This window comes from Simochromis diagramma, unplaced genomic scaffold (assembly GCF_900408965.1).
Source record: "Simochromis diagramma unplaced genomic scaffold, fSimDia1.1 OVJJ01000216.1, whole genome shotgun sequence".
Taxonomy (NCBI): Eukaryota; Metazoa; Chordata; class Actinopteri; order Cichliformes; family Cichlidae; genus Simochromis; species Simochromis diagramma.
This window is the reverse complement of record NW_024386883.1, coordinates 13,694,815-13,721,224: the sequence shown is the minus strand read 5'-3', so window position 1 is coordinate 13,721,224 and position 26,410 is coordinate 13,694,815. Positions and strand designations below refer to the sequence as shown.

Sequence of the window (26,410 nt, the reverse complement as noted above, 5' to 3'; positions counted from 1 at the left end):
CTACTTCAAGTTAATGGCAGGTGTGTCTACTAAACCAATGCGATTTGTATGTGTGTGCACAACCACTGTTGATACGTAAGTTAGCTTATACGATAATTGATGTATGAAAGTTACAATGACAGTTTCATCAATGTGTTAAACCTAAACATGGACTGTTAGCCATGTTTCTAGTGTAATGTAATGGCAGGGATAGCTCAGTAGGTAGAGTGGTGGCCCCATGATTGGAATGTCAGGGATTGAATCCCCTGAACAGCTACCCTGGGGTACCCCTGAGCAAGGTACCGTCCCTCCACACTGCTCCCCGGGTGCTAGATTTGTGGCTGCCCACTGCTTCACTGAGTGAGGTTAAATGCAGAGAGAAATTTCCCCGTGGGGATCAATAAAGTATACATAAATATGCTAAAAAAAAAAAAAAAAAAGACTGACCTCAAAAGAAAAACAACAATAGTAGCTGATTTTTCAAAAGGTTAAAATGATTGTCATCTCTGTCAGTGACCTCACACATGGAATGTCCATCTTTTTCAGAAAGGCCCTGGGTGGGATTTGTAACCAGGAAAATTTAGAGTAAGCTTGTTACAGATGGGAGAGTTTGCCTTTTGAACATATGGCTGTGAAAGGCTCTATTTCACAAGAATCATTATGTTTCTCTAACCCTACTCAAACCGTATGATCCAGACACCACCTCACCTCTCTCCTCCAAATATGGGTTCTGTCAGTGTTTTTGCTGCTTTGGTACAGGACGCTAGTGTTGCAGTTTCGACAATCGCTGCCAATCGACTTAATTTGTTGCTTAGAAATGAGGATGTGTTGGTCACAGATGCTGGGCTCGCTTTCTTTTCTTTTTTTTCTTTTAGCGTTTGAATTTTAGGGGGAAATTAGACTACATTAGTCAGAAAAGGATATGACACCTTCTGTTGCATATTCATTAAATTTGGACCAGAAGCTGACCATTGTGAAAGTGGATAGATTGACTCATCAAGTTATAGCGCTAATTGTACTGCAGGCTTAATTATATTGTACAATCCGCTCATTAATCAATCAGATGTGGAAAAAATATGAATCTAAATTCTGAAAAAAAGACAGGCTGAAATAATGTCTTTATAGAATAATGTGAAAAAAACATTATCAGTCATTTTTCAGCATCTATAGCCAAATCATATAGATATCATTTGTAACCTGAAGGTAATTCTCTCACAGGATATGTATCAAGGTGAATGTAATTAAAATGAGTTTAAACCAATATTCATTCAAGTCCTCTCCACTTCCTCAGTAAACTTAAAACCTGATTATTTGAGCCTTACCAATGCTTTCTCAGGCCAGTTATTAATGTTTTACTAGTTGAAATACCTTTTATTAGTATATTAGCAAATATATGGTCAAACATAATTGGGAAATCTTTTAATTAATTACTGGAATAAAGTGCTCCCTGGTGGACAAAACAAAGCTTTTACATTGCTGACATATCTTAATGTGTTTAAGTGTAAAGCAACAAAAAAATATAAGAGTAAATAAACAAGTCAGAGTTTTGAGTGAAATGTGTTTCTTTAATTTGTCTCATCTGAGCTTTAACCCTGTTTTCCCCTCACCAGTTCATATACATATTTTTTCAGTGTGTGTAATAAGCATCCACTTTCTGTCTCTTGTCCAGCTGGTGAGAAGGCCATAGTTTGTGACCAGTGTGGCGCCCAGTTCCAGACAGAAGAATCCCTGGAGGCTCACCGGCAGATCCACACCGGTATGAACGCACACACGCAGACATGTCATCATGACTGTGCACATAAACAGAAAGATTATGAGCTTCTCTGCTTGATTTTTGTCCTGAAAGCTCCAGCTGATTGTGTTCTCCATGGTAATTCATGGAGGGAGTGAAATTCTTTTTAAATGGCGAGGGAAGAAGGAAGTCAAGTAATCAGATCAAATTTTAAAAAATGAGAAAAACTGTGATCACGTTGAATTTTCTGATCCTCGTGATTCACACTCCCAGTCTATTTATTGTGTATTTTCACAAATCTGCATGCATGTCATGGTGAGGTGTGTTTAGAGGCTCATTCAACCTTCACAGGTAAAAACAGTCTTTTTCTAGATGATCATTTTTTAGCACAGTCTCAGAAATAATCCCTTTCTATACTAAGACGCATGTAAGGGAACATCACATTTACACATTTGTCATGTGTGTGTAAACATGAAGCAGAGGGTTGTTGGAAGATACTGCCTAGGTAGAACAGCAGTGGTTAAAAGAAAAAAGGCCATAATAGGTGGAATTGTTTCTGAGAAACTATTTCGACTGTTTCAAACCAAAAAGCATTCGTGTGGACGAACCCTCTTCCAGCCATCTCTGGCTAACTGGAGCCATGGATTGAGAGATAGGATAGTTCACATCATCTTGGATTAGTCCTACTTGCCCTAAATCAAGACAGACCCAACAGTAATCAACAAACCGCGAAAACTTGGCAGGCCAAAGTTGTTTATCAGTGCTCAGCTATGAAGATGGCAAGACGGGGATGATGTAGGTGCCAAGATGTAAATGGGAAGAAGTAAATCCCCCTTCAGCAGATGTGTGATGGCCCAAGATGGTTTTACTGCTAGTGATGAACTCTTTAATCTGGAAGCTGGATTGTCTCGAATTACCTCCACTTTGTTTTGGACATGATGCGCCTTGAGCATCATGCAGCGTGCATCGTGCTCGGATGAATGTGAGGTCTTTGTTTGTTTATTTATACCTTTTTTTTTTAAATTTCATGGTTTTTTTTGTCCAGATATTCAAAACATTTTAGAAAACCACTCCAGGTCCATAATAATTAGACCCCATCCTCGAGTGCCTCACAGCTGCTAATTTGAGGGTTGTTGGAAAATATTGGCGCATAATATTACTCACAACGGATATGGAGGACTAATTTGCAGCTAAAAAAAAAAGCAAGGTGGTGCAAAGAGGTTAGCTTTGACTCATGTCTGTCAGTATATGCTTCATAACTTAGAAAGCAGTACTTAAATTGTTTCTGATTATTTTACACTCAGCCTTTATTAGATTTAAACCCTGTGAATAAGTGTGCACTTTGTGTTAAATATGGTGTAGCTGTGTGTTGTGGCATGTTGTCCACATAAATGTCAACAGCAGGTTTTATGCCAAAGCAGGAATTTGTCTGTGATAATTGAGTTGTAAGAGGACATTATATGCTAAGGGCATTGTTACAGGAAAACTCATGAAGTACAAAAATGAAAAAATGTCCATTGGCTGCAGTCTCTCTGAATGTGCTCAGTGGATTTTATGGCAATCTGCTCAGCAGATTTTGCTGTCTTTTCTACATGTAGACACTTTGGCCTAATGGGTGCATTGAATGAAAGGGGAAGGGATTACCAATAAACCAATCAACCTGACCATGTCAGCCTTTCTCAGATTTGTCAAACAAAAGGAAATGAGAGACAAGAGACCTGCTAGCACACTGAGACCAGAAGCGGATCTCAAAAATAGCCACACTTTATCATTATCATCTTGTGTTTTGTCCTTCATCTGAAGCCGTGACCCCCAAGCTCCCAGTAGAAGCTCCCTTCGAGTGGCTCTACTTTTTCTTTGCTCTGCCACACACACACATGCAGGGACCTCCTCAACATTTGACAGGGGAAGGTGGGGCAGTGTAGTCAGGAATTGGTGGCGGTGGGGAGAACTACTCCTAAGGGGCATGCCCTCAGCCAATCAGCCCATTGGAAGTAAAGAAGGGTTAAACGAGGCTAATGATTCAACAGCCATAACAGCGGAAAGGAGCACTCTAAATATAGGCATTCCAGTCTGGAACGAATGGAAGGGGTTGCGGGGGGGCAGCCGCAGCTCGAGCCAGACGTGTCTTCCAGCCAGACAACTGGAGCAGCAGCACCAGTAATAGTATAGTAATCATCCATGTGCTGGACCTCTGCGCGGAATAAGAGTGTGGAAAATCGGCTCTGGTGAAATGATGAGCCGGTTTAACTGCACCCTCTGATTTTCAGTTTCACTTTCTCTTTCCTTATACTCTGGTAGCCAGTATACACTTGAATTTGAACACCTGACCTTTGACATCCCTGTTCTAAAAGCAACCCCCCCCCCCTTCTTTTTTTTTAGCATGAATGTCTATGAGTCTTGTCAATGCAAATGACATATATCTGCATTTGACATCAGACTCAGTCAAGAATAAATTAGTTAACTCAGAAATGGAAAAAAATAATAATAATAATTTGGTCTAAATGGGATTTGGGCACAAAAAGGTTAATTGTAGTTCCCTGTTGTAATTTCTACTACATATGTACATTGTTTTCGTATGTTTCTAGTGTGATTGCTGATTTCATATGCATATAATGACATTCAAAGGTTAATTAGTCATGTCCAGGTTGACAGCATTTAGCAAGTTGGTCCACAGTGACAGAATGAGAGACGTAAAAAAGTGTTTTCTCTGACTTGTATTACAAGAGTTCTTCTTGTATTCAGGAGAGCTCTATATATATATCCAGTTTTAAAAGTTCCTAGAATAGGCAAGAATACATGAGATTCATAAGGTACTCATCAGACAAGCAGCAGCTACAACCTGATAGAAGTCAGTAACATCTTTAAGCTTTTCTTTTAACTGTTTGGAAATGATCAATCAGGATACATACCAGAATGCTATACTTTTATGGCTTGCCTGTAAAATATGCTAAAGGATTTCTTTTCTTCAGACATTTTTAAAATGTATTATTTTATTAATTTAGTTCTGTTAACGTCCTTCAGCCCTAGAATTTTGGTGCGTTAGGCTTTATATTAAGTGAAAAAGGCTCTGACTCTCTGAATGCTGTGCTGCAATGGTTTGAGATGCTGATTGTTGTAATTCAATGCTAATTTTAAACGAGAAGAATAGAAAAGAAAAAGCAAATCAGTTTGAACTTGAAAGCCAATGTGGAGAAATTTATACAAAAATCCGTGTACAGTAGCCAAGACACAAAATATTAGAGAGTGCATGTGGTGGAAGCAGGGGGTTACTGAGGGCCATCAAAGCTAGTTTTGATCTCTGCCTGCCTCTTGGCAGTGCTTCAGCCCTTGGCTAATGTTCTCTGATGACAATATTTGGCCTCTGAAACTGTGGCTTTTTCTTGCTGCTTTGAATGGGAACCATTGTGGCATCTCTTCTGCTGGCCTGATCAGCTGCAGTCTGACTCAACCTCTGTCTCTTTCTCACTTTGTCTGTCCATGCCTTATTAAACAGCTGCCCATGCGCACACCTCTATCCTTACTCAAGTCTTATGTGACCCTAAATTTGGCAAGTCATCATCCAAAACCATGTGACAGTTTGGAGGCTGCTAAAGCATTCCTGAAGTTGTCAACATTGGCAAGCTTTCTTGCATGTGTGTGTAAGTGGGTGTGGGGGCTGGATGCCAGGGAATGTAGCATCAAAACATCATGTGGCTGCTTTTATCAGTTGAACTTGTACAAATCCACATGTACAGATACAAAACACAAACTATGGCCTGCTCGGCTGTGTTGTGAAATACACGCACATTCACACAAATCCAGGAATGTCAGTGTTCAGGAGATGAATCCACTTGTGAGTTGTATTACGTCCACTGATGGCTAATTTTTGTCCCCAAACTGGATGCTATTGCATCAAAGTCGGTCTCTTTCTAAACTGGGACTCGCTTCATGGCATTTGTAGGCAAAGAACATCATCTGTCGGGCTTTCATGGAACTCTTTCTTTAACAAAAAACCCCTGCTGCTATTTATTTTGGTAATCCACTGACAGGTGTTATGCAGCATATGGAAACGCAAATCTTTCACGAGTCAAAATGTTGCGATGTTAACCAGCTTCCAAGCAAACGTAACATATAGACACGCTTTTTTATGTTGAAAACTTTTATCAGGTGGCTGTCAGGTGATTGAAAGGAAGCAGGTAGCAACATGATGTGGCGCAATCACAAACTCCTATTTTTAAGCTGTGTTTGGCAGGTAGGAATTATTTTTAAAAAACCCACAAATCTCAATGACTCATTCATTTAATCAAAGTTTCTAAATAACACTTTTTGTATAAACTTTGTTATTCATATTGCTCCATGGGTGACTGACTGACATATTAAGACGGTTCAGACATAAGCAGTAAATCTGTTTCAGACATCAGTAGTGACTGCTACAGCAGTAGCAGTTGCTGCACTGCTAATTTTAACCTTGAAAAATGTCAAGCAAAGATTTCATAATATCTAGCTGGCATTTTCATATTTCTTACAAAATGTTTATTCTTTTTTTTTTTAATGTGGTCGGGCTGTTGTGCAAGCAAATTTGAAACCATGTAGGTAGCCTCCAAAATGTTAAAAAGAAAACCATATAGAGATTTCACTTGGTGTTATGCCAGACTGTAGCCTACTCAGTCAGTATTGTTTCTTTCAGAGACTTCTTTTTCTTCACAATGCAAATTAACATTACAAGCAGGTGAATCCTCTTTTCCACTGGAAACATATACAGGCGTAGAGGGCAGCTTATTTTATTTCATGTAAAACAATTATGTCAATGTCAGCATGAGCTTCAAATTTTGCTGTTCCACTGGTAATGTGGTTTTTCGAATATCGCAGGCTGTGCCAAAAACATTTGGCTACAATCAGCCAGTGTATCTGGCAGAAAAGCTGTAGCGGTCCATCAGTGCTGTATACAGTATCATTTCCTCTTTGTGATCAGCTGTAGGCTTTTTCCAAAGCTATTTTAATTTGGATTTTGTTCCACACCATAATATCACATGGTGAAACTGTTGTGCTCATTTAAACACGACCGCTTCCAACGTGTCATTTTCAGTTTGCATTTCCAGTAAAGCCGCTCCCTTTCGGTCTGTACAAGATTATTCTCAGCTCTGAGCTGCTGCTTTTCACTCGATCTGTTTCGATGTCTTTACTTTAGCTATCTTTATCTCGCTTTTTTTTTTTCATGGGATTGTTTGATCTCCCCCATAACTTGTATACGTATTCTATTGATAACCCCACCGCACTCCCGTTCCACATGATTAAATTGTGGCTTGTTGCTGAAAAGCAAAAGGTCATGAGATGCGCACACAGAAAGTGTCTCGCAAACAAGAAAAAACAAGCAATAAATTCAAATTAAAGTCGATTTTACTACTGCGGATTCATTTTACAAGCCCTGCAGCTCATTCGGGCCATATATTCACAAATGCACACTTTGTAATTTGCACTGGAATCAGCACATTCAAGTGCCAAATTAGGGCTACATTCAGTATGAACAGTCGCCTGTTATTCAGAGTGAACTGCGAGTAGCACCAGAAACAACAGGGACTGGATCTCTCATGTGACTTGTGTAGAAATTAGTTTGGAGTCCACAGGCCTCAGAAGAATTTGTTGTCCGACTGTTGGCGTTCCTGTTTATACATGAATCATCTGTATGTGTCCCCAAACACAAACACACATACAGACACGGCAGCACCAGAGAAAATCCACGCATAATAGGAGGGGGAGGCTCTTATTCTTTTCACTTTCCTTCTTTCTCTTTTTCTTTTTTATCTCCCTCTGTCCTTTTTTAACGTCTTGTAATACAGGGAAAATATGCAAACCATGGAGTGGCAATAGTGGGTTTAGCCAGTGGGAACACAGCGTGATTCCAGCAGGCCCCGGCCGCAGAGTAAACACTTTCTTTTCTCAAGCCAGAAATAGTTTGGCTGGATAGAGTCTGCTGGAAAGGGAGGGAGTGAGGATAGGAGGAGAGAGAGAGAGAGAAGTGGGGGGAGTATAACAAGGATATGATGGTCAGAAAGGAGCGCTTTTAAGCCACATTATTTCTTTTCGTTCTTATCTTTTTTTTCCTAGTAAATTGTTCACACTGGTGGCCTTGCAATCATTTACTCCAGATACAGAAAGACACACTCAAACACACAGACACACATACACAGTCCAGTCGTGTCACTCAAGCAAATTAGGCCAATGGCAGCGCTACACAGGGGTCACGTCAAAAGTGCCGATTGTCTCAATCACATTAGTCCAGCACTGGCATCTGTTTAGCATTTAGTTAATTGTGATGTTATTAAGTTGTCAGTGAGCATTAGGGTGGCAATAAGCAAAGCAAATATTCTTCCAGCCGATGCAGGCAGTGCTACACATGTGCTGCTGTTACCGCTGACAAACAGGCGCATACAGCAAACAAGCAGGCAGCCTCCATGGACGCTGCAAGCGTGGATGCTTTTGCACTCAACCTTCTGATCTCTCTTAGCCATTGTTTGCTATTTAAATGAAATGATCACTAAGCAGACCCAATAAGAGTGTTTATGAGTCATTTCAGTTTAGTGCGGCTCTTCGTCAAAGGGCAGATGTGCATTAGCATTATGACTTCTGATCACAAAATGCTGGCATGTTGAGCTTCCTGTCTGTGTCATCTGGTGAGTCAAAATGCTGATTAGCACCATGCTAATGCTTGGGGTTTTTTTTTTTCTAGCATCCCACTCATAATTGAGCAAGCTGTCCATGGTCTGCAGCAGATTATCCGTCTGTCTGTCTGTGCGCGGCTGGCGAGACAGCTCAGGCATTTTGGGTCACAGTGGCTATCAGGTGCCATATTCACCATGGCAGGCCAGCAGCGTGACTCCCAGGGACACCATGTTGATTGTACTGCAACAAAATGCTGTGGTGTTTGATGGAGGGTCATATAGATGAGTGGAGGGTATTTTTTATTTATTTTAATTTATTTTAGTCTATGATCTGTATAAAGATATTTTTCCATATTGCTAGTTTAGTATAAAAAAAACACAAACTTATATATATTACTCAGATATATTTGTTTATTGGCTTTTTCTTCAGATAATTATTCAGATAATTAACAGATAATTAAGTTTCTGTGTAGCTATATTCACTGAGGATGTCCTCATCTTTTGGATCTGTGTTCACTCTTTGTTCGCCCAGCTCTATTTACCATCAAAACGTCTCTAAGCTGATCATTTAAGGCCCCACAGTTCACTTTACCAGTGCACCCGTAAACAAATACCTCTTTCTTGCTGCATTCCTCGATCTCCCCCTCCTTGGCACTCAGTCTCTCCCACCTTCCAAAATAAGAAGAGTACAAGTGGTCAGAGACACTATCGGTTGCTAAATTAAATCAAGCAGCACTAGCCTAGACTACAGTCACTTCTGCTACTAACCTCCTCCCTCTCCCTCAGCAAACAAATTTTTCCTCAGATAAGATCTAAATGAGTTTTTCCAGGCGGAGGAAGATCCTCTCTTTGGCTGATGGATACTGAGCAGGGCTGCAGTGTGACCAGCACCCGGTAGTAATCATCCGCCACGATCATAGGGCGCTGTGCATAACACTTACGTGAATAGAGCATGTGTGGCTTGTGTGTAAATGAGATAAAATGTGTGAATGAGAGTTGGCACTGCTACATTTCCCTGCACCCAGCTTCATTCATTGAGAAATACCCAACTGGGCCCCTGTACTGCAGAGCTTCAGTGCCGAGGCTTAATGTCATGGTGGGCACAGTCGCATTGAGGCATCACCACAGGAAACCATGGGACAACAGCATGTCAGACAGGGAGGTAGTATGCTTATAAGGGGAATATAGGTGGGTGGGATCCAGTAGCAAATTGGGATGTCCATAGTGGTGCAACAGTCTAGCTGCGAGAGAATCCCCACATGGATGGATCATTGTAAACCACGGACAGCAGCCACACATCCAGAGAGACCAATAAAATGATGTGGTATGGGCAGGGGGAGGGTGGGCAGTGGGGGCGGATTATAGACTCCCAGAGGGCTCTGCGATTCACGGCCCATAAAATGGAAGTCAGCAGGACACGCTGCAAATCTGGCCAGCCAATATCCACCATCCCCTTCTTCGCTCGTTCGACCCCGAGGATGCGTCTTAGCTGTACGTCACAATGCAACCCCAGTGAGCATGTCCCGTTGTCGGACAATCTTAACTCCCTTGGACGCCGCCATTCTCCCTGTTACATTTGCATGTCAGCCGCTGCGGCTTTGTTCAAGATCTGCTTGGTTAAGGGGAAAAAACGGATAGATAAGGAAAGAGACAGAACAGTGGAAATCAACGAACGCCTTTGCCATCCAGAGAATTAAAAGGCCGCTTTTGTTAGGAGGTTCCCTACTTTCAGATATCCCATCGCATTTTAACCTTGGCAAGGCGAGGACTTTGAATATAAAAGGATTCGCCCAAGAGAGTGAAAGAGAGAAAGAGATGTGGAACAGTGGCCCAACGTCAACAATAGCCAGGCCTCTTTTGTCCACAGAGTTATTTGAAGTAAATCTCCCTTTGTAATTAGATTGGAACTGTTTGTGGACATCTTAGGAGAGCGCGTCAGTGTTAAAACAGCAACGCGCGAGGGCCATTTTAATTTACAGTGCAAATACCTTTCGATTAGCGTGGAGAGAGGTGGGGGGGGGAGCAGGGACTGAGAAGGAGGGACAATAGAAGAGTCTTTCAAGCCTTTTCTTTTTGTTGTTGTTGTTTGAGAGCGGGAAGAGGTTTGAGCAGCTCTCCTGTGTTCGTTAATTGTGAAGCAAGGAGATTAGTACGAGTGCTTCCAACCTTTCACCCCAAACAAAGGAGCCATCAGATCCAGTTGCCTAGTGACACGGGGTTTCACACCGGCAAATTTAGCCACTGCCTTCATCACTCCAGCTCCTTGTGGTACATCTTATGAGAAGGAATGAAATCTCCAGACTTTGCCTGTGCACCCCATGCAAACCATTTCTGTCCCTGTCCATCTGACAGCACCCTTAATGGCAAGAAGCAGCCACTCTAATGAAAATGGCCGTTCATCCTCACTCCAAGTCTGTCTCTCAGACTCATATAAAAGTTAATGTACCCGTGACAATGACATTCAGAAGACCGTTTAGCTTTGGACAAATGCTGCATTTCTTGGTGGCAAGAGCAGCCAGGCACACAGAAATGTCCTTTTACACTACGTGCAGCTCAATCAAAGGGCACTTAGCGGTGTCATATTGATTATGGGAGCTTAACCCCCGTCAATCTCTGATGGGTCATTTTGGCAGTCTTCCCATAGCTTCAGTGAATATGCCTGGCTCAAAAGGAAGAAAGGGGTTCCCTCGTCTTCAGTCGATGATTGTGACCTCTCACAAACAATAGCCATAAATACATGTTTGTCAGAAGCAGGTAGTATGTATGTGTAACCTATGGGCTTTGTGTCTTTCTCTGACTGTGACTTGAGTCAGGAGAATATTTAGTTAAAAAAAAGAAGCTAACTTTGACCGTATTTCATTCCTTTAAATTATCTTATCTGTAGTCTCTGTATATTCCAGGGATATCTTTCAGGGGAACTAATGTACAAACACACAGTTTCCCAACGTATCCCATAAACTCTTGCTGTTACTCAGAGTAAACCCCAGGATTTCATTAGATTTCATCGACCTGTCGAAAGAAAGCACATTTGTTTTTTATTTTTATACATTTCACTAATTAAAATGTATTTAATTAGATTTTGCTTAAAAAAAAAACTTGTAAAGCTGAATTTTTGGTAATATTTCAAGTTAAATATTTGTATTAATAACTATTGTGTTCCCAGAAAATATGTCATTTTACATTCTTTTCAGGAATTAGTCTTTTCTTCCAAAAACCTGGACTTGAACTCAACAGTCTTTCTAGTTTTATTCCTTTTTATGTTTTTTTTTTCAAAGGGAATATTTCATATATCATTCAGAGCCTAATTTACTACAACTTTTTCTTTTAAATGTAGTGAAAATATATTATTTTTATTTTTTAAATTCCTGTTGATGACTGAATTTTCTGACTTGCAAAGTGAAAAAAGAAATAGCCCCATTTGTAAAAACCTGCAACCCACACATTACCTCACACTAATGTGCAGTGAAAATTAAACGATGAAACCAACCTTTTGCAATATTTCTGGTATTGGGCACAAATCACAACATAAGTAAATAATACCTCCTTTGCACCTCCGAAGACAATAATTTTCAAAATTTATGAAACAAAAAATATTTCTTTGAGAGAATGTAATGAAGTGGTGAAGTGATACATGTAAGGAAAAAACTTCTAACCTATTCACCATTGCAAGAACAGCTTTGAGGACCTGTGGTGGAAGTCTTTGTTAATACTTTTTAAGTAGTACTTTTTGTTTTACTTTCACAGGCAGGTATTATTGTCATTATAAGTATATTAAATTACTAAAATCTTACTTTTTAAATTATTTAAATCAATTCAAACCATTCTTTACTGTGTGGTTTTATTAATATAAAAAACACATCAAAATTACAAACTATGTTTTTGCTTTAAGAAAAAAATCTCACACACACTGTAGGCTAAAACAGTGCCCACATGATAATATATTTCACCAACATAAGCTGATATGGATATGTAAATAAGAGAATTAATCTGTATAAAAACAGACTTCAGTGTGGTGGCTGCAGGAAATGAAGGATAACTTCATCTCAGCTGTTCTGGGTGACGTTCAGGCCATATGTGAGTATGGAGCAACTACCATACTTTAAGACAGTTAGTAGTAAAACGGAGAGCAGTGACTGGGTTGGGATTGTCTTGATGGTGGCCAGCTAGGACAATACTCCAAAAAGGAACTCAAGTGGGACCCATTACACCCCACTGAGGGCAGACTCTTATCACTTAATAGCAGGTTTCCCTCTGAGAGCAGATTGTTTTGATAGATGGCACCAAGTCAGGCCTTTGCAACCAGCTGCAAAAGAGAGAAAAAAAGAAAAGAAAAACCTAACAGAGTACGCTAGATAAGCTCTTTGAGTGGGTGAAAAATTAAAAAGGGCATCGTATAAGAGTTGATTTGTACACCGATGCAGAGAAGAAGTGGAGTAAACTTTATTGTTTAACTTCTTGGATTCTTTGCTCATAGTAACAATGAGTCCTTGCAAAGTTGCCACGATAAAAGAGAACCAGCAGTTCACCTTGCACCTTACAACATTCTTGCTACACATTACACATCTCCTGCACCTGGAATGCTTTGATCTTAGTAGTTTGATGATGCAGTTGAGTCTTATACGGCCCATTTTAATTGATGTGTAAATTGATTTTTATAATTTCCGGGAGGCACTTTGCAATGCAGGTTTTGATACGCGCTATACAAACAGACTTTATTTATTCATATTATTGGATGTGCATCAGTTGCTGTTCTGCCAGTATGTTCATCTTGTTTTCAGTAACAAAAGCTGTAATTTGACCTCCATAATCTCTGCTGCTTTTTATGACTTATAATCTTTACTGCCAGCAACAGAGTGGATGATGAGTTATTGTGAAGTGGGTTTCCCGCCGTGTGAATGCATGAACCAAACAAGTTAACACTGTAGATCAGCTGTTAAACGTGTCATTTCCAACTAATTTACAAATATAACATGATACAAATAGCTGCTAAACAATCCCTGTCAAGAAAAATTCACATGACTTGGAAACATTCACACCCTTTTATACACACCCACTCACTTTATACTGACTAGCGAAGAGAGACAGCTAACATACAGCTAAGTATAGTATTATGTGTTAGTACACTTTAAAAAAAAAAAGGGTTTTAGCCTTCCTTGTTTTTGTTTTTGGAATGGAATGATGATGTTTGCCTTGACATGCAATCAGCACAGAGTGAACAGTAAATCTCGATGTCATTACTTACCAGCAACACTATCATAATCTTGCAGGAGGCGACTGAGAGCTGAACACGTGAATTACAATATGAGTTTATTTAATGAAAACAGTGGGCAAAGAAGCTGTTTTCCATTAATATACATGTTAAATTGAAATACAAAGGTATGCCTTATTTAAAAGTATTAAGAACAAATTAACCCTGTTACCAGTAACTGGTGTCTGTGATCACCATGTGGCCCTTTCCTTATTTCATTTGCTTCATTCCTGTTCTTTTGCTTCTAATATTTAAATGTTCTATTGAAATTTAATTTAAGATTTAATTGTGTATTTATTGAAAACAAAAGCTCAATTCAATATAATATTCCCTGACCTTGACTAACGTTTGTAGCAACAGTGTCATTTCACTGGAGAAACATTTGTTTTATAGTGTACTGATGACATGTATAGTAAAAGTGCAATTAGTTTTGTTCAAATCTGTTTGTTTTTTTAAATTCAGTCTCATACTGAAACCTCTAAAAATTGCAGTAAACATTAAATAAATGCATTACCTGGTTTCCATTATGAATGGATTAATAATAATAATGAAAATCTGTATTTTCAAAACTCGAGCGAAACCTTTAAAGAATGCTCAGCACAGCATGAAAAAAGTTTAACAGTAATACACTTAAAATTGAATCCAGTATTTTATGTGAGGTAAACGAGATAAAGAGGCTATCACATAATATTATATTTACACTATAGGTCTATTTTGTAAAGCCTGTTGGACTTGAGTGCATTTACTGTAGTCTTGAGGGACACTTAAAGAACGCTTCTTTAGTCAAAGCCAGTGCTCCATTTCAAATTTCAAATCCAGTCACAGCAGAACTGAAGCAGGTCTTGCTTTGCACATAATCATCAAAGTTTGATGAAATTTCACTTTGTAGTTTTTGCTTTAATTACACACAAAAAAAAAGCCAATTGATAAATAAGACATAAGTCCGCCTTGGCTTTTTTTGTTTTGCTAAAGAAAATATTCAGCTAATCTTTGCAGTCATGTTCAAATACCAAAAGGTATCAGCATTTATCGAGAATAAAATGAGTGGAATTTAGAAGGAATAAGAAAATGTGTAGAGAAATGTTATTTTAAAACATCGGTGTAATTTCTCCATCATTTATTGTGTGTGTTTCTTTTTTGCAGCTATTTGTTGTTGGTTGAATTTATTTATTTTTTTACTTATTTGAAATTCTCTTCATTTTTGAAATCCCTTTTCATTGGCAAAGCATATTCTGAGCGTTTGTCAATAGGAGACGTTTTCGGCGTAAACAGCAGTGGAAAATTCGAGAACTATCTGATCCCTGAAAGGATAAAATCTCGTGGAAGTCTGTTTCCAGATGCTTTGAGTGCTTTCATAATTTGAAAAAAATGAAAATCAGTAAAGACTAAATGAAGAGCTTTATTTGTAGGCCACTGCGGTGAAGAGGTTCAGTTTCTTTTGGCACTTGTTTACTGCAGACAAATAATTACTCATAACCACATTTCTCACAGTAAAATTAAATTTGGCAGGATAACGTTGAGAACTTGGATAAGCTGAAATAAGCCCTTTTGGAGGTTTTTTTTAAAGAAAATATCTTGACCAGCTAAACATTCATTTCTGAATCCCCCTCCCTTAACAAAAAAAAGGAAAAAAAATTCCACCTAGGAATGCTTAAGGGTTGGTCCGCTGGTCCGACTGCGGTGTCCTCTTACAGTCCAGCTGACCAACGGGCTCTAGGAGTTGATTGATTGGGTGGTGCTGGGGCCACCAAGGACCCTTTCTGCAGCTTTAGAGGTTAGAGGTCATCTCTTCTGCAAATCTGCTTCCTTTTGTACAGTCGCAATACCGGGAGAGCAGTGTCACATCACCCCCTCCTCTTTTCTCCCCCATCCCTCCTCCCTCTCATCTTCACCCTGGGAAAATGGGGGAAGCGTCAATTAAACCTTTTCTCTCTTTCGCTTCACTTCTCTCTATCTTCTGAAGTTGCTCTTTAAAAAAAAAAAGCAAATTCTTTAGGTTTAAATGCAAAGAGGCGCTCAGGGCCAAGCCACGGCGCTGTTAAAAATGGTTTGTTAAGGTTTCCTGAGAATAAAACTAATGATAATGGCGCATACAAGCTGTTGTTGGAACACTCTTTAATGGATTACTTAAGCAAGCAATTAGCAGTACACTAGCAGCTAGATATCAGCATCTGAATGGTCTAAAATATGTGTTAGTTGTAATGATGCTATGTGGCAATTACTCTTGTTAATAGATTGTTGTGAAATTGGTTGGACTGAGGCATTGATACAATGACAAAAAACCCCTGTTTTTTTTTTTCCTGCTGTCTCTGGCGCTTTTGACAAGCTCACAAACTAGACTCAAAGTTTAAGCTGTATTGTACAATCTTCACCCCCACACAATCAAGAGCCAAACCAGAATCTAAAAGCATAACTGACTGATTTGGAGTGCTTGATTGGGAGGGAAAGCGGAATAAAAGTTTGGGCTGTGCGGCAGTCTTTACACACCAGAGCAGAGAAGACCGCTGCAATATATAATCCTTTGATATGCAGTCAGTCCGAAGGGTTTGCTGAGGGATAACGCTGCAATTCGGAAAATGTGGCTGGTCCTTGGCCCTCAGGGGCCAAGCCTTTGTGGTCACAGGACCAGGATTACACTTTAACCTCCACCACCACAAGCAACCAGCTCCCCCACCCCTCTAGCTAAGGCCTGAGGTCAGGTGAAAGGCCAGGAATCTTAAACAGGGTAGGAGAGAAGGAAAAAGAGGGTGGGGCGGGGACTAGAAAGTCCGTCTTTCTACCGTCCCAATGTGCAGCTCTTTGACTCAGTCCTGCATTTCATTTGAATTCCACAATTCAATACCAAAGCTTGTGCTTAGAGTCCAATTAGTACATGCAGGATGTTTTTCTAGACATATTTACATCTTCATTCAAGCAAATGTTAGGAACCTTTTATTTGATCTCAAAGAACTCACTTTCAATCTTACTCTGAGAGAAATAATATTGATCTCTTACTATGAGGGCCGAAAGAAATGAGACTGAGAAATTGGTATGGCTGCAACATATTTTGTCAAAGTAAGGTACAAGTATTGAACTATAACGGAGAGGAATTTAATTTGTTGGAGCCCTTAAATTGGTCCACAACAGCCATTCGCAAACGTTGCTAACCTTGCCTATTCAATATATAGAAATAAAGTCCCTGTGTCTAAATTTAGAGTTGATCACATCTTCTACTGGCAAAGCATGTCTTGATTAGATTACAGTCTGACTCATGATGAGAAAGTTGAACATATAGGAAATGTGTTACTTCACTAAGCGTGGTCGTCATCCATCAGGAGGAACTGGAGTTTGTGTGGTGGCCAAAGAGGCTCTTCCACTGTATATGTTAGTTTTGAGTTTCTTCTTTCTGCCGTTTTGCTGCAAACAAAGGTCTCTTTGCACGCATCTAACATTCTTTTTTATTTACTTCTTCCAACATGTTGGAAGATTCTGGTAAAATGTGATGAAAACAGGACAATAGGGACGCCGAGCTGTTTTTCTTAAGTTCTCCAGTTACTCTGTTTGATGTTAAAATTGTCCTGGGGAGCCAGATAACAAAAATTATGCCCGGCCAGAGAAATGGTCTCATGAACCAGTTTGAAAACGTAACTTTTCCTGTCAACAACGCATGATCAGAAATCTGAGCGTGTGTTTGCTCCGCGGACAAACTCTTTGTTGCAAAACTCATTGTGGCTGCGCTGGTATTCCACTTTCACATGCATCCAGGCAAAAAAGGCCGTCTCTGTTTGTAGCCACTGCATGTTTTCTCTCCTGCCCACCCAAGTGTGTGAGCGGAGGCTGTGTTTGCGTCTGGTGTGTGTTGCTGTTGAGTGCGTCTGTCAGCTAGTTCGCAGGCCAGATACACTGAGGAAATGGTGGGGTCAAGGTGGGAGACCCCCGCACCTTTACCCAACACACACACACACACACTAAAAAGCGTGGATTTATAGCAACAAGTCTGGGTTAGAGAGCTAGTGGTCTCTCCTTCCCACACCGCACTATAATTTCCTATTCTCCGACAACGGAGAAATATGGCCTAGAGACATAGAGGTAGAGGAAGAGCTAAAGATAGAGATGACAGAGCAGATGCAAAGTGGGGAGAGGAGGAAGATGTCAACAAGCTGCATGTTGTGCTTTCTGAATTTCCAACTTTTTTACGTCGTTTTGTTCTGCGGGTAGTGTTAGCCTAATTTAAACAAACACGCAAACAAATTTTTCTTCTTCCAGGTGTTTCCAGGTATGCCCAAGTGCCCTTTTCCCCCTTCTTTTTTATGATCCTGTTAGGGTGTATTGTTACTTGTTCTTACCTTTAGGATCTTTCCTTGTGCAGGATTTCCTAAATGAACTCCCTTTAGAGTTAATGAAGGCCACATTTCCTATATATTCAACTTTCTCGTGAGTCAGACTGTAATCTAGTCGTGACACACTTCACCAGCAGAAGACGTGATAACGGATCCTCTCCAAACGCTAAACTGTGACTCTTAAAACATTCTGAAAGCGAGTTGTGTACTTAGAATTCTTGCAAAATCCATTAAAATGTTTGAATCATCAGACAAAAACAAAAATTATTTTTATTTTATTATGCACTTCATTGTAAAGTGTAGATGTATGTCTCACTTTTTAAAATCAACTACCACAAAAGGGCCATTTCGGCAATATATATATGCAGTGGAAAAGGAAAAATATCTATATAACACTCCAGTGACTTCGGTTAATCTAGCATTTTTTAGGCACAAACATGCAAACATTTCACGCAGTCTTCAGCAGAGTTGAAGTTGAAGTGGTAAGAAGTAGCAGAACCCAAAGTCATCAAGGTTTCTATTTGTAGATAAATGTATCCATATGAATCAAAGACGGTATACCCTCTGTGAACCCCCCGCCCTCCCAAGTGCTGCGTAAGTAACACCTGACCCTCTAAACTACCTTCTAATCTCCATTCTCAGTCATTAAGTGTCTCAGCAGTGGACACTGAGGCTGTTAAGTCTTACCATATACCATATAAGAGGCTTTTTCTCCGAAGGCAAACTCCTGTGAACTAGAAGGTCATGTGAGGACTTCTCCCCTTCCCTGTTGCTCTGACTCTGCCTTGTGAAGCAGCGTGTGCATATGTAGAAAGATGGAGCTCCCCCTGCTGGACATAGGCAGCACCGAGCCCTGCAGACAGATGTCTCGCACATGCTACCCCAGCACGAGCACTTTGCTGTTTTATTCCCACTCATCTGTATCGCCTGTTCTTTATTCAGAGGTGACTTTATGGGGCCGTTTTGTTGCGATCGGCGCTATCATCGCCATTATATGATTATCTTCCACTAATCTCTCCAATGTAATAGTCCTGCAGGACCAATTTCTGGAGCAGGATCGTTTCTTATCTGCATTTTTAGGCAATCTGGGGCAGCAGGCTTCACACTTCTCTCCAGAGATGGGGGCTTAAGATGATGGTCTTTTAGTAATGATTTCATTTCTGCCTTCAGTGAATCCCAATTCGATCATCATGAGTGAGTGTATTCAGCGTAGCTCCACGGAATTTTGCAGTGTTTTGGATTAATGTATGAATTTTCAGCGGTATACAATCAATGCACATGACTGTGAGAATTACAAATCTGTGTGACTGCAAAGTTGTATTTTCTTTCTTCTTTCTTTGGAAGATCATTTTAGGATTAGTTTTCAATCCTCCGGGGTATCAGGCTCTTTGTGCGAGCTATTTTAGAAACCACAGGTGGGCTCATACAGGTGGTTGTTAACAGTCCTGGCACTGAATACACTTGTTTTCGTTCCTCTCTCTTTCTGTCTGCGAAGCTTTTGAGCCTCGCCGAGTTCCTCGTCTGCCTTTGATTCATCCATACAAATGTGCAAAACATGAACCTCCTCTGCTCTCATCTTCCTGAGCAATGCATGCTGCAAAGTGACTAAATCTACAAGCTGCTCATTGATATTGTGATAAGTGAAGTTCCCTGGTGCAAAAAAAGATGAAGATAGGAATTAAATCAAAGCCACAATTTAGATGTGTAGCTGGACTGTCATCTTTTTCCCCCCCCTCTCCTCCTCTGTCATACAAAAATTAAATATTGGCTTCGTGTGAAGAGCAGATGAGCATGTTTGGATATCTGGGTTTTTTTCTTTTCTCTGCTTTTTCAGTAGTTCAGATTTCACACTGGATGAATTATAGAGTTTAGGCAGTAACTTTATAAATTTTTTAAATATGGTTTAGTGGTATGTTATTCAATATGCACAGTGTGCTAACAGCCTGCTTCTTTTTCAATGCAATTCACTCTAATGAATAAAATATAGGTCATCGTAATGATACAAAATTTTCTAAAACCATTAAAGCAAAAACTGATCAATATTTATTCAAAATTTTCCTTTTCTTATCATCATCCAATTCACTTAAATGTGAATAAATAATAAGTTTCCAATCGTCTTAGAGTTCATTTGTTAATATTTAGGACTGCTGAAAACAAAAACTGGTCAAGTCCTGTGTTAAAAACCCTGTGTTGATGCTCTGGTTGCCAATGTTCTGCTTCTAAAAGTTCAAGTGTTGGAATTTTAATTGAATCTGATTAACTTTTAGATTTAAAACAAAATGTATAAAAATAGTTATAAATACGTTTAATTTGCTGCCTAAAGATGAATTCCTCCAGTTTATTGTAACTCTTCTCGTCCCGAACTCTTTGATGGCATGCATTTTTATTTCTCTTTGCTATTTGTGCTGATTTGGACCTGATGAATGTAAAAACAAAGAATTACGTGATTTTTTTTTTTTTTTTATCTGATTTTTGTTTCTGAGAAGAATGAGATCCACATAAGAGGACATTCGCTTTAAATTTTGACAGAACAGTGGCAGTTTAATGTCCTCGTAAGTGGATATCAGGCCCTTGTAGAGCAAAATTTAGTATTTTGATCTAGACAACCCAAAATGTGATGTCCACATATGTGCACGCCAGGTCCTAGGAGGTTAAAATATTATCTAAAAAAATATCATAGAGGCTGATCCAAACTCCAAATCTCTAAAAAATAGATATAAAAACACCTTGGAAACATAACTAGGAAGAATTTTAGCAGATGTATGTTTCCATGCCGCTGGAGTGGTGGTTGTTCTGCAGCAAGAAATCTTATATTCAGTCTTTCTCCCGTGGTCTTCAAGCATGTTTCAGTGTTGATAATAACAATGGTGTGTATTCACATGCTGCATAACCCCATTCAGCTGTAATCCTTATTTATATTCTGTTTTAATATTTATATTCCTTTTCTTTCCCCCCCTTGCTACTTGTTGCTGCAGTGAGCCACTTCCCCCCACAGGGATCATTAAAGTTTCATCTCTTTTTTTTTACCCCCTTATTACTGTATATCATAGAACAACAGCACACTACTGTATGTAGTACCACCACAAGAATTGCAAATAAATGCAACAAGCCCATGACTTCATCACAATTGTAATAGAAAGAGAGAAGTACCCTGAGCACTTCCCCTCCACCCCCACACCCCAATCATCCCCACAACCTCAAAATCAATTTCCTTTAAATGGAATTAAGTGAGATTGAGGCACACCACTGTATTAGTTCTTCAAAAAGCAACCCTCCGAGCAACCCAGGCGCGCACACGCACACTCTTTTCCTGCTCGCTCTAACGGCCGCCGCTTTCCCCTCGATGGAGTTTGATCGACACACAGCTGATCTATAAATAAAGGCTTTTCTTCCAACCCACAAAGTCACGTCGGCCGCTTGCAGTTCAGCTCCAAGGTCACAGCTGCCTCCACTACCCTTTATTGCGTTCATTCCCCACTTGTTTGGGAAACGAGTTTAAATGCGCTTCGAGCTAATGTAACTCTTGTTTGATGGAAATGGACACATAAAAAGAACTAATGAATGCATATTTAAAAGTGCTTAGAGTTTTAAATTTAGCCTCTGATGCGATGCTTGTAAGCTTACCTGAATGCTTTTTTAATACCTATAATCACAAATTTTCCCTTGAATGCATCACCATAAGTGAGCATCATCTTCTAAAGGCTGCGTAGGAATTGGGTCTTATGAATGAAGCGATTAGTTTTTGTGTTTAAACTGTTTTGGGTTTTTTTGTTTTTAAGACAGACAACGCACCGGGAACTAAATAATTTCTAATGAATAATTCACTTGCCCAACACCATTTAATACATCTAATGAAATTACTCTTTTTGCCACCTCATTCAACAAATTACTTACATGTTCTATGTTTTGGCTTGTGGTGCAGTATTGTTACTTTCCTATTTACCGTTTCCTCGTCATTACTTAAGTTTTTCCACAGCTTCTCAGTCTGTCCGTGCCCTCGTTGCTCATGTTGTGTGCAATTTGCCGCACAGTTGCATTTCTTGTGATCTGTAGCTTTCAGTGCACTGCTGAGGTGTTTGCTGCCGTCTTTCGCTTACTTTCTGTGACTTGTTTAGTTCGCTGCGATGACGGCACGTTGGGTGATTCTGTCGGGCCTTTTTGCAGCGTCTTGATCTCATTGAGAAGAACTTGAGTGTCAGGCGAGTATTTTTTCCCATTATATTGTTGTGCCTTTCATTCCTGGTGATGGCTCAGATGTCACGGCCCCTGCCGTTTCCTTGCGGCATGCCGATGACTGCTTTGCAGCACAAGAAGGGCACAGCCTTCATCTTCTCTCTTCTCCTTGTGTTTCCTCGGAAGGAAAAACTTTCAGTATGTATGTTTAATGTGAACCTCCCCAACAATGGAGGCTTGTAGTGCACTGTGACTTTTCTCTCAAACCTCCACCCCTGGACTCATCCTCTGCTATTCCCAACAAAAGGCCTATGTTAACTACATTAAGCTGCCGTAGAAGCATGCCATCCCCATTGTAGTTAATACCTTTATAATTCAGTAGCGATTTGGCTATGGTTTTCCCTGTGTTACATTAATCAGATAGCCTCCTATTACCAATTCCAATACCTCTCATTCCTGCTTCTTTTTGTTTCACCCTTCCCTTCCTTTACCCTCTTCCCAGGCCGTCTGAGAAAACAAAACAAACACTCCATCCTGTCCAGCATGTATGTGTTGCAAAGGATGTGTGTGTGTGTGTGTATGCGCGCTAAGGTTTGGACAGTAGAGTGAGGTGCTAAAAGCCTTTTGTCCAGCAGGAAAGACGGTGTCAGCAGCCACAGTGACGGGGGGGAAAAGTAAAGGGGAGCTGGGGTCATTTGGCTTCAGCTTCTTGTGTGTGTGTATAAGTGTGTATGGGTCGAAGAACCTAAGAGCCTGTGACTAATGTGGGTTTGCAACCCCGTCACCCAGCCCCCTTTTCCTTTTACATTGTCTGCCCCCACTGTCCAGATGGCCGGTGAGAAGAATAAATCCTGGGAAGGCGAGGAGAGATTTGGGATTCCATTGCAGGACACGGGGTAAAGGTGGGGGGGGGGTGATGGGAGTTTGACAGGGTTTGGATGGAGTTGGGTAAGTCGCTACCAGTCCATCTCTCCCATGAACCTTTTATACTCTAGGGGAGCGGAGCATGTCCTGTGAATTGAAAAGCTTTTCATACCTTTAATTAAGTTTAGATAATAAAGAGACAAAACAGTTAGTTTAAAGGGAAAAAAAGAAATAAAACTCTCACACACAAAGCCTGTGTTATAACAGCACTTGTTAGGAGACACACAGAATGGAAGTGATGATGGTCAAGAGGGTATAAGAAATTAGCAGCAATAGCACAGGTCTATATCCACCGTGAGCTTTTGGCGGAGGCTTAAGGAGACTTTGGTGGCCTCTGAAAGCCATTATGAAAATACTTATTGCAAAGCAGACCACCCCTAATGGACTGTACCTTTAATTTTATGAGCCCCCTGATGCTGTGTGGCTGCAGTGATCTGAGCAGCTACTTGCTTTGTTTGCATTTACCTGATTGTTTGCTGTGGAGCTGTAAATAAACTGAGAAACAGGATTACTGTACAGTATATGCAATACAAATAATACACATGTTGTTCATATGGAACCCAATTGATAGCAAAAAATTTAAAAAAAATTATAAAAAAAAAAGAAAATTAAAGATATGAGTAGTTATTTTTTTAACTGAATTAATGTAAAGGGAAAAAAGCAACATCTACAGACTGAATACCTAAAACTTCTAAAGCCTTATGTTTAATTTACACTGTGCTACATAATTGTGTTTAACACCAATCAGCGACAAAAAGGAGTTTTTCCAGTCTTGTAGCAGGATATTTCCAACACTAATTGAGTAAATATCTACGAAAAAAAACACAAAAACTGAAGCTATATGACATCATGTCAATGTGATCCAAAAATATGATGCTCAGTCCAAGATCGCTCTCTGTAGCTACATCTTCCATTCACATTTTTACATTTTGATGTTTCAGCCTTGACAATGAACACCTAATAACACCATTCCTAATTTATTAGCTGAAAAATCTTCTGTGTATATCTGTATTTCTATTTAGCGCGTAGAGGGTGATGTTGTATTTAATTTAATATCTGGAGAACTGGCTAAAAATAATCTTTCATGAAAATCAGATAATGCTCCTGCTTTCTTTTAATTAATTATACATGTAAATGGATTCACTGCTTTGGTATACACCAACGAGTCTGGCTGTGGAGACTGCTTGGGTATACTGACTTGTTTGTACTGGTTATAAGGTGTTCAAGGAGAAAGGATAGTTGACCTCCAGAAAACAACATTGCAGAAACTGGGCACACATGGAAATGAGACGGTATTATGGTAACTGTTTTTGTCTTTGTTTGCATGTTCTGTAAAGTTTTAGGACTTTTTGTATTCTTATCCATCACGCAATCAGGGAGACATCCGAGCCATCTCAGATCTTTTCTGTAGTCCATGACAATGAGCCCAAACATACAGTCTTAAAAAGAAAACATCTTCAGGGATAAGTGGAAGGAGTCCTGGAGCTGATAGTATAACCACCAAAGACCCCTGATCTCAACAACAAAACAAAGCAGCAGCATACACTGAAGAGTACCATGTATATGGATTTGATTTGAATGTTTTTACATTGTATAAGGTTCATTCATAAATTTATAATTCTGGGAATTTCCTTAACCCTCCTCTCCTTTCCCTCCTTGCTTGAAACTGTGCTGCACAGCTGCTGTTTTCTGTCTTCAGCTCTAAATAAAGCCTTTGTTGCTTATCAGCTATTAAATGTAGTTATTTTGTTTTTATTCATCATTTTACAGTACAAACGTGAACTCTTTTAATATACTCGTTTGACAATTGTGTTAAGGTGCTTTTTTTTTTTTAAAAAAAGGGGGGGAAGGTGGCATGTTTTTTCTCCTCTTATTCAAGATCATTAATCTTGGTGACAGGGATTTACATCAGCCGACAGACTCACTGATATATTTAGAGTGAAAATGTCTCCATTTCCTGTTAAAGAGAAAAATAGAGCTGCACTCAAATGCGGTACTTCATCTGTAAACACACAATTGAGTATTCTATGTGGAGAAAACAGAGTATACAAATGACCGAGCTGCGCAAATTTCTCTCTGGGATACTCGAACCTCCTACTGAATGCTGTCATTTATTTTCATTGGTTTCATGCAGTAATGGACTTCGCTTGAACAGCATCTTTGTATTTAACCTTGAGACTGAAACATTTGAGTGCATATGTGCATTTATGTAGAGGCACAAACACACGGAGACACACACTTTACTATGATAATGATCATCTCCCTATTTTTTCCTCCTAATGGCACATTTCACTTTTGTAATTACCGAGGAGTTGCGGTAAAAATGAAGTTCAGTGTTTCTATTTAATGCAGAGTCCATAAGGCTTTACTGGCTAACAGCGTTACATGTACAGGTCTCTGCTGCTGGAGCAAACATTGCATACCGCTATATAGCGTAAAAGAAATAAAACTCTGTTTTTCTGTCTGTTTTTAAATTCAAAATTAACAGTTTTAAACTTACAAAGGTTATTTTCTCAATTTACTCAGATGTGATGATCCAGATCCAGATGACACAGTAAAGAATTGGCTGATTTATTTTAATCATATTTGAGTTCTGATCATTAATTATTGTCTTACAATATATTTTCTTTGTTCTGGGAAAAGCTTCCCAACATAACATGCACCTACATTAAAGTCCAAAATGTTAATATTAAGACTTGACAAGCTCCCATGCCCAGACTCAAATTCTCTGTTTGGTTTATTTGTCACATTTTCATCAAATATGATGAAATTAAAATATGGAGTTAGAGCCTTCTCACTGGCCCCTGCTGGCTGTTTACTAGTTTTACACCCCAAGCTGTTGAAAATGGGCCCTTGCTTGACTGGAGGAGGGGGGAGTGGAGAGCCAGTTGTCATGGTCAGGCTGGCTGAAAGTTGCTGGGGCCAGCTGTAGCACAGGAGCCGTTCCCTCTCATTTCCACTTCATTTATCTGCTCCTGCTCTTTCCTCCATCCATCCATCTATTCCTCCTTCTTTTCCTCTGCCAGTGGACCAACACTCTCTCCATGCTGAGCTCCACTGTGCCCAGTCAACTGTGGCAGAGCAAATGGCATCTCTTTGTTTCTTGTCTGTCTCCCTCAGAGTTTTATTTGCTAAAATAACACAGTGTACTTCATATATGTCCAAACCCTTCGATATTAAATACACTAACAGGTTTATGTTTATTTCCTTAATTATGTTTCACTCTTTTGTTCATTTTCTCAGCCTCGAATTTTGAAGGAATATTTATCACTTCATTGCTTCAGGTAAAAAAGAAAAATAATACTAATAATTGCAAGTAGTCGGGGTTGTATATTTGTTTTACTTATAAAAAAAATGATAACTGGAGTCATGCAGGAAATAAACAAACATAAAG

The 26,410-nt window shown here is 39.7% G+C and overlaps 1 protein-coding gene across 1 annotated transcript in view; it reads left to right on the top strand.

The window, feature by feature from the left end:
* The window catches only part of zbtb16a (zinc finger and BTB domain containing 16a), a 138,495-nt gene that overhangs the window by 85,377 nt on the left and 26,708 nt on the right, over positions 1–26,410 (top strand). Inside the window, exon 4 of the mRNA XM_040032648.1 lies at positions 1,649–1,735. Within this exon, the coding sequence (XP_039888582.1) occupies positions 1,649–1,735 (87 nt within the window). The remainder of the gene's footprint in view (positions 1–1,648; positions 1,736–26,410) is intronic.